This window comes from Malus domestica, chromosome 03 (assembly GCF_042453785.1).
Source record: "Malus domestica chromosome 03, GDT2T_hap1".
NCBI classification, from domain to species: domain Eukaryota; kingdom Viridiplantae; phylum Streptophyta; class Magnoliopsida; order Rosales; family Rosaceae; genus Malus; species Malus domestica.
The window spans coordinates 11,272,260-11,280,830 of record NC_091663.1 but is presented as its reverse complement, the minus strand read 5'-3'; the positions used below and the strand labels follow the sequence as shown (position 1 = coordinate 11,280,830).

The 8,571-nt window shown below is 36.4% G+C and overlaps 1 protein-coding gene and 1 long non-coding RNA gene across 2 annotated transcripts; one reads left to right on the top strand and one right to left on the bottom strand.

The window, feature by feature from the left end:
- Nucleotides 1–234: 234 nt before the first annotated feature.
- Nucleotides 235–888, bottom strand: LOC103418874 (uncharacterized). The gene has a single exon (XM_008356982.3). The coding sequence runs from the start codon at nucleotides 886–888 to the stop codon at nucleotides 235–237; it is 654 nt and encodes a 217-aa protein (XP_008355204.3).
- Nucleotides 889–1,465: 577 nt separating this feature from the next.
- LOC114824115 (uncharacterized) lies at nucleotides 1,466–2,531 on the top strand. Its single transcript, XR_011578958.1, has 2 exons — nucleotides 1,466–1,767; nucleotides 1,877–2,531. It is a non-coding gene; the product is annotated as an uncharacterized lncRNA (long non-coding RNA).
- The last annotated feature ends 6,040 nt before the right edge of the window (nucleotides 2,532–8,571 follow it).

Sequence of the window (8,571 nt, the reverse complement as noted above, 5' to 3'; positions counted from 1 at the left end):
ACAAGATCTTTTTTAAATTGATGTGTTAGTCCACTTCAATTTCTGTATAAGGTGATATGAAAAATATTTAAATGGTAAGAATAACATTACTCTAAACTAAAACTTAAAAATAAAAATAAAAATAAAAAAAAGTAATAAGCACTCTTGTCATACATCATTCCTTGCTACATTATAGTAAACAACCAATTTCTTTTTCAAAGAGTAAACTACTCCAAATTGGATACTACAATTTCTTCACTTATAATTGAGAAAAGCATTGTACGCAACTCCATCATATAAGTATGGTGCTGTGGGATGACAGTTCCACGCTTGTTGTTCTCCATTTATATTGCATGGCTTGGCTATTTGATGAATAATCTTCTCTATTTCTTCGTCTGTAGAGTTTCTATTTGAGAGCTTCTCAACCATCACGGGAGTAACACAGTTGGTTTGAGTAGCCGCAAGCACAAAATCACTTCCATACTTCTTCTTAAAAAATTTCTCAAGTGTCAATAATTCTGGAATCTCGTGGAAGCATTTTTTAGCTGCAAAAATTAAACTACTAATCGCTTGTTTTAAATTTTCGGGGCATTCCCTCTGCACTTGAATAACTAAGAGCCTACCCCTAACTAAGTTACAAAAACCCTTGATCAACACGTACGCCTCCAAAATGTTTTCTTCTCTTATCAGATCTTCGATCAAAATACGAGCAGTGCAAGTTTTATTAATTGGCTCTTGACCACACTGCAAGAGAGCAGAAATTTTGTTCCTCATCTTCACAATGTCCTCCTCTTTCCTCTTCCTTAACTTGCGTATCCTATCCACCACCAACACTATTGTTTTGTCACATTTTGAGGAGTCGAAAGCCCTGTTGAAAAGCCTAAGCCTCAAGTTCTCGCTGAGCTTCATGTTGTCGGGGCACGTAAGAGAACTCGACAATTTGAGGTGTGAACTTACGAGGGTGGAGGAATATATAGAGACTCTGAGTGAGTATTTTTTATTTTTTTATTTTTTTTGTTTGGGTCAGGCATTCATAGTGAGTTGAATTAGGGTTAAATTAAGAAAACCCAAATCGAATAGGACGTGGCGGACCGGATTTCCTTATTTGTCTAGGAATCCTTTTCCTTTCCGGATTGGGAGTTGATTATAATTAGGGAACTTTCATGAAAGGGGTTTAGACTAAGTTTATTTTAATATAAAATCATGCTATAACTTTATTTAATTAAAAAGACTTAAATTTTAATGAAAAACCCTTAAATTTTAATAAAAAGGACAAAAGAACTTAAATTTTAATGAAAATGACATAATTTGAATATTTAAAAAATTAAAAAAAAAAATTGACACGCGGACTCATGTCCTCACACTGGTTATGAAACTTTTACACTGTTTATGAAAACTTATGACACTGTTTATGAAACTTACTACACTATTTATGAAACTTAACGGTAATGCACCACTGTGTTGTGTTTGTAACCTGGCTCACTCTGTTTTCTTCCCCTTTTCTTTGTTCTTTTCCTTTTCTCCCGTGAACACTCCAGAACTCTCTCTTTTTGAACTCTCTGCCTTCTCTCTAAACCACCATAGCCAAAAAGAACTCCAAGCACCATCACAACAAATTCCAATTTAATTGAGACCCCAAACCACCAAAATACAAGACCTGCGCAAGCTGGGGATAACTATGGTACCATTGCATGTTAAATTTTGTAATGGGAAGTAGGATAATCCAAGCAGGGGTTCTCGGTGAGAGTTGCTCTAATGGAATCAAGCTACAACCCTTGAAAAAAAGAGGTAAAATTATCTTGGTTTTGTTGTAATTTGTTGCTAGTAATGTCTTCTAGCATCTTGGATCAAATCTGGTTTGAAATAGTTTTGGGTGGACCACCCTCTTACGTTCCAGTGCGACTGCTTCTGGAGCTACATGAGTTTTTGGGCACGGTGGGACGTTTCGCCAAACCGGCAGCTGATCCATGAAATCCTTGAGGCTTTTGAGGAGAGGTTGGTGGAGAAGAAGAGGAGCAGAAACTCATGTTCTTGAATTTCAACATGGAAGTCAGCCAAGAAGTAAAAAATAGATATTTATCATAGGCATTCATCCCTAAGATGCACAATTTGAAAGAACTTTTGGTGTTTGGAAAAATAGATTGACAATGATTCTTCACACGCGTAGCTTCGCTTTTGAAAAACAGGTACAAACTGTTGTTCCTTCAATGACTTTACACAATTTTATGTGGAATCATTTCATGACGATCAAGATTTCCAACCTTATGATGATGATGAGCTACTTCCGCCTGGACATGAATAGATTGTTGATGAAAGTTCTATTCATAGGCGAGAGATAGATGTTTAACAAGTAAGAATTGCTAATCTTTTTAGAGCATCTCCAATGGGTGTCCCTATTTAGAGACTCCGACCACCAAATAGAAGAACTCATTAAGAGACTTATAGAGAATTTTTGTGTCCCTATAGGAATATTACCTCCAATTGGTGAGTCCTTATAGTAGAATCCCTAAATTTGAGGTTTTTACGATTTTATGCTATAATTTGATTAGGTGTTTGTATGTGTTAATTTATTTTTTAATTAATTTCAAATTATGTTGTCGTAAAATATTTTGTGACCATTTCGACAAAAAAATTTCATTTTTTGATACCAATTTTTTTCTTCACAAAACCATAACAAGAATGAATCTTGGCCGTTCATTTCAAAGCCAAAATGAGAGTAGAAGCCATATTTTAGTGTTCCTGAACCGCTGATCCTCAACTGTAGAAAAAATTTGAAAGCCATAATAAACTCTGACCGTTCATTTGAAAAAGACAAAAAAACAAAGAAGAGAACACATAATAAAAAGGAGAACACATTATGCGCTGTCTAGTAGCATTCTTGCTGTACAACAGCATTCGGATTAATGCGGTTGTCTTGCGAGTCCAAAACAACCCGCGCGTCCTTGGCAAGTGGGCTAATTGCTGAACAGCAGCATTCAAATTGGTGGGCCAATTTTTACACCCAAGTTGTCATTAGGCTCTATCATTTGAATCTATATACAATTCCTATAGGTAGGTGCATACACTAAATATTTGGTAAGTCTCTATATTTTAAAGATTCACTTTCCGATCAATTTGTTACTATATTTGTTTTATACACATTTTATATAGTGGTTATCCCTATTTAAGAACTTTATTGGAAATACTCTTCTGTCTAGTTAATACTTATTTCACATTTGATTATCACGCAACTATAATGTGTCTTTTTGTTTTTAAGAAACAAATGGTCAATTATATATATTTTCACATAAATAAATATCATTTTATTAATGATCATTAATTTGTTTATTTAATTTCCATCAACAATTTATTCAAGTTGTATGCTAATTATTTACGGAAAAAAGCTAATGCTAAATTTCTTGAGAAACAATAGTACATAATTTATTATTAATGAAAGTGCTTTTTTATTTGACAGTCAAGCACTCTATTTAATATTAAAATCGTTTCTATACAATGCAAAATACTTAGTTGGTTGCCAAATAACAAAAAACTTTCTTGTAAAAGGGCTATTAAAAAGTGTTACAAACAAAAAGTGTTAGTGAGTAAAAATACTTTATAGAAAAACACCTTTAAGCAGGCCTCTTTGTGACCATGGTAATCAAGAGTTAAAAGTTGGAACAAAGCGCCACTACGCACATCTATTTTTCATCGTGCATTTTGTTGTAAATAGTGGGTATGTTTGCCCACATGTGTATAGTAAATACTCATATGCTAAATAGTAACCATTTTGTAAATTTCCATTGAAGTGGCTCTATAAATAGAGCACTTCGATTGTTCAAAGTTGGTGAATATCAAGAAGAGAAAAGAAAGAAATATAATACTCTCAGTATCCCTAATTGTCTAATACCTGCAATATTTTTGTTGTGGTAGTAACAACTAAACAGTGTGATATTTTGCATCACTTCGTCATCGCTCTTAGCAAATGTTATCTCTCTAAATTTTGCCTATTTATAACACGTTATCAGCACGATTCTCTAACCTTTTTTTCCTTTTTCCCTTCATTGAAAGAAAAAAAAAATGTTTCCTCAAAGGTTTTTACTGTTCTTCTTCTTCCTCTGCCTCAATTGTTGGATATACCCACGCGAAGAACTGTTTGCACCATGTTTACTTCTAGTTCTTAACCTAACTGTTACTTATATCTTTGATTTCTTGTTTGGTGTAACTCTTGACTATTAACTCAGTGTTTATTTATGCAATCCAAGATGGTTCGGTATCATTGACACACCCCGACCGAGGTCAAGGCATGTTGGCCATCACGTGAGAGTGACGCAACCATGTGCACAGTAAGGAAGCAATAAAGATAAGGATTATAAGAATAATTAAAAACCGAATTACTAGAGTGCACTACTAAACAGAAAGTGATAGGAGTTAGTTACAACAGTAAACACTCCTAATCAGAGCATAAAAGTCTAGGTGCAGTCAAGTAGGACAAGTACTAGTTATACAGTACCAGGAGGGGCGCAAAACAGAAAATGTGAGTGGGCAAAAACAAATGTTTTACAAAATCATTTTCTTTATCAACATATCTAACCCCTCGCTGTAAAACATGTATAATTTTCCCAGAATCAAGATATAAGCATATACATACATATACATACATATATATATATATATACACACACACCTGAAATCATAACAATTCAATTCATGCTTCACATAATCATATTCATATGTATGCCATGCCAAAATATAACAAGGTAAACAATCCAGGTAAGAATGATTTCATAGAAATATGATATGTTAGCCGGAACCCCTGTGGTAGGCTGTATGGCTGAATTCATAGCTCAAAAGTTAATCTAGCCGAAGTCACTACAATGACCTATACGGAAATATAATGCATATAAGTCGGAATCACTAAAAAGGGGACTGTACGACAAGATTTGGGGTAATATAATTATGCTCAATTCTATTCTCTCATAATAGCCGGGCAATAAATCGCTAGTCACCTACGAGTCGGAACCATGAATAAGGTCTATACGACAAGACTATGCACTTAAGTTGGATCCAATATAAACATATAGGGCATGAGGTGACGTAAATAAACAAGCATGTACTTTATATCTCTGGCTAAATCACCATCACCCTAGGTGCAGTTTTATGAGCTCAACATTATTCAATAACATATCACATCATCGATGATTCACATAATCAAACATAACTTACCTGAATTTACATGTGCCTCCACAGCACCACATTTATATATATATATATATATGCAACCATGAAATGCATATTTAGAATATAAAAGCATTTGGCGTATTATTTCAAAACATACTTTCCTTAAAAATGCATTTCTGGGAAATATATCAAGTATATAAATATATACTGAAAACAAAAGCCCACTCATTGGTATGTTGACGAGTCGTAACCCCCGAGTCGCCCGTGGATACGCTCGTCCTCGGGATAAGTCTCACCTATATGCGAATTAACTATAAAAACGTTATTTTAAAGCACATAGGCAAAACTAGCTAATAACTTCTCATACATTGCTCAATTTTGGCATTTGAATATACCAACGTGACCTACACAACCTCACGAGCATCGTGATATTTTTAAAATAATTTTTTCTGTGGCTTACGCGCCCTCACGCGCTGAGGAGGGCAAGGCCTCACGCGCGGCCTACGCGCAGACACACTAACGGATTCCCTAACTGCCGTTAGGGAATATTCCGTTAAAATCTAACAGATTCCGTTAAAACTGACTGATGGCGTTAGCATATTCCATCCAAACTGACGGAATATGCCGTCATCTTCTCCGGCGAGTCGCCGGTCGCCGGAAAACTAGGTAAAACTTTAAAATGTCTATTCTCGCTTGTTTCTTAACCAAAACTTATGAAATTTGAACTATTGGAAAGCTAACAATATATAGAATCATGTTATACCATTTTTAAGCCTTGAAATCCACTAGAATTTACCTAAGGAACTCGATAATCCGGTCAACTTCGAAACTAGTTATCCCGACGTCCAAATTTATCCAACAAACCACCCCGAGCCTCCTCAAGACCTCCTAAAGCTCTTTATGAGCTTGAAATTCCCTGAAATCAACATACTTACGTCCACATGAATAGTGACCAAAATCGAGGCTAGGGTTTCCACGTGAAATCGAAGGTTTCCTTACCTGAAATTGATACCTTTGAACTCGTAGGGTCTTCAAGAACACAATGGTACCATTTTCTTCCTAGATCTATGAGGTTTGAGAGGTCATTGGTGTTTGTCCGTACAAGAAGAAGGATAAAGAGAGAGAGAGTCTGAGAGATAAGAGAGAGAGCACGGGAAGAAGAGAGAATGAGTGAGTGTAATGTGTGTGTGATGCACATGGTCACCAATCCAAGACCATAAAACAACCTCTAAGTCTCAATATGTCACACATACACACTACCATTTTCCTGTCCAAGGATAAAACTGTCATTTTACATCACTGATAAATGAATTTCGGGACGGGCTGTGACAATCTCCCCACCTTATAAAATTTCGTCCTCGAAATTATACATAACAAATACATCGATTAATAATCATAAAATAAGTGTGGGTACATCTTTCTCATCCGATCCTCTGTCTCCCAAGTAGCTTCTTCCACTAAATGATTTCTCCATAATGTTTTCACCAAACGCACGGTCTTGTTCCTTAGTTCCTTATCCTTCCAATCCAAAAGAGTCACTGGTTCCTCATCATAAGTCAAATTCGGATTAATTTCCAAAGGTTGAGGAGGAATCACATGCAAAGGATCTGAAACATAATGTCGAAACATCGAAACATGAAATACATCATGCACCTTGGACAACTCTGGAGGCAACTCACGCCTATAAGCAACCTCACCGACTCGTTCGGTGATCATATATGGTCCACTGTACCTAGGACTCAACTTTCCTTTCTTTCCAAATCGTACAACTCCTTTCCAAGGTGATAGCTTCAGGAATACCCAATCGCCTACATCATACTTCCAATCAGTGGCATGTTTGTCTGCTAAGCTCTTTTGTCGATCTTGGGCCGATTTCAGGCTAGACTTAATTACCTGAACATTTTGAGTAGTCACATCCACAATCTCAGGGCCCACTAAAACTCTTTCGCCAACATCTGACCAACATAGAGGCGTACAACAAGATTTCCCATAAAGTGCCTCAAATGGTGCCATACCAATACTCGAATGATAACTGTTGTTGTAGGCGAACTCCATCAAATCCAAACAATCATGCCAACTATCTCCAAACTGCAGCACTGAAGATCTCAACATATCCTCTAATGTCTGAATGGTCCTCTCAGATTATCCATCTGTCTAAGGATGATATGCCGTACTATAAAGCAATCTCATACCAAGAGCTTCCTGAAATGTTATCCAGAACTTGGAAGTAAATCTAGGACCCCGATCTGAGATAATATTAACTGGCACACCATGATACTTCACAATCTACGATATAAATAACTTAGCTAATCGACTTAACGAATACTTCTCCCTCACTAGAATAAAATGCGCTGACTTCGTAAGCCGATCAACTACTACCCAAATGTCGTCATAACCATTCTGTGTGTGAAGAAGCTTGTACATAAAATCCATAATAATATTTTCCCATTTCCACTGTGGAACAGGAAGTGGCTGCATCAACCCAAATGGCTTCTTCCTTTCAGCTTTAACATATTGGCAAATGGCATACCTATTCACATATTCGGCAATTTCTCTTTTCATACCCGACCAATAATAAAATGGTCTAATGGTATGATAAATCTTAGTACCTCCCAGATGCATCGCATATGCCGAAATATGTGCTTCATCCAAAATTTCTTTCTTTAATTCTGCATTATTCGGCACATACATCCTGCTTTCCTGCATAAGCATGCCATCAGTTTCTCGAATCCCAAAATCTTTCTTTTTGCCTTAATTCCTTGCTTGAATTATTTCCTAGGTCTCATCATCAATCATCTGAGCCTAAAGCACAAAATCAATTAAAACTGGCCTAACCTAAAAATTAGCAAGCAAGGCTTCTTCTCGATCTCCCACTCCTAGCTCCACTCCAGTGGACCTCAAATCTGCTAAGAGAGGAACATGACAATCATAGATGGCATTAAGTCTGGCTGGAGTCTTTCTACTAAGTGCGTCTGCCACTGCATTTGCACGACCAGGGCGATACTCAATTGTGCAATTATAGTCACTAAGTAACTCAATCCACCTTCGATGTCGAAGATTAAGATCTCTCTGAGTAAAAAAATACTAAAAACTCTTATGATCTGTGAAGATCTTACATCTCTCACCATAAAGATAATGTCTCCAAATCTTCAAAGCAAAGATGATAGCTGCTAATTCCAAATCATGTCTAGGGTAATTCTTCTCATGAGGTTTCAACTGTCTCAAAGTATAAGCAATCACCCTCTATTTTGCATTAATACACAACCCAAACCATTCAGAGAAGCATCACTATAAACCTCATAATTACCGCTATCATCTGGAAGCGCTAGAACAGAAGCATGAGTGAGATAGTACTTCAACTGGTGGAAACTTTGCTCACATTTATCATCCCACTCAAACTTAACATCCTTTCGCGTCAACCTCGTCAATGGCAAA

Bases quoted from the DNA above. Each gene is read 5' to 3' on its own strand.
- LOC103418874 (XM_008356982.3), bottom strand. From the start codon at position 888: ATGAAGCTCAGCGAGAACTTGAGGCTTAGGCTTTTCAACAGGGCTTTC.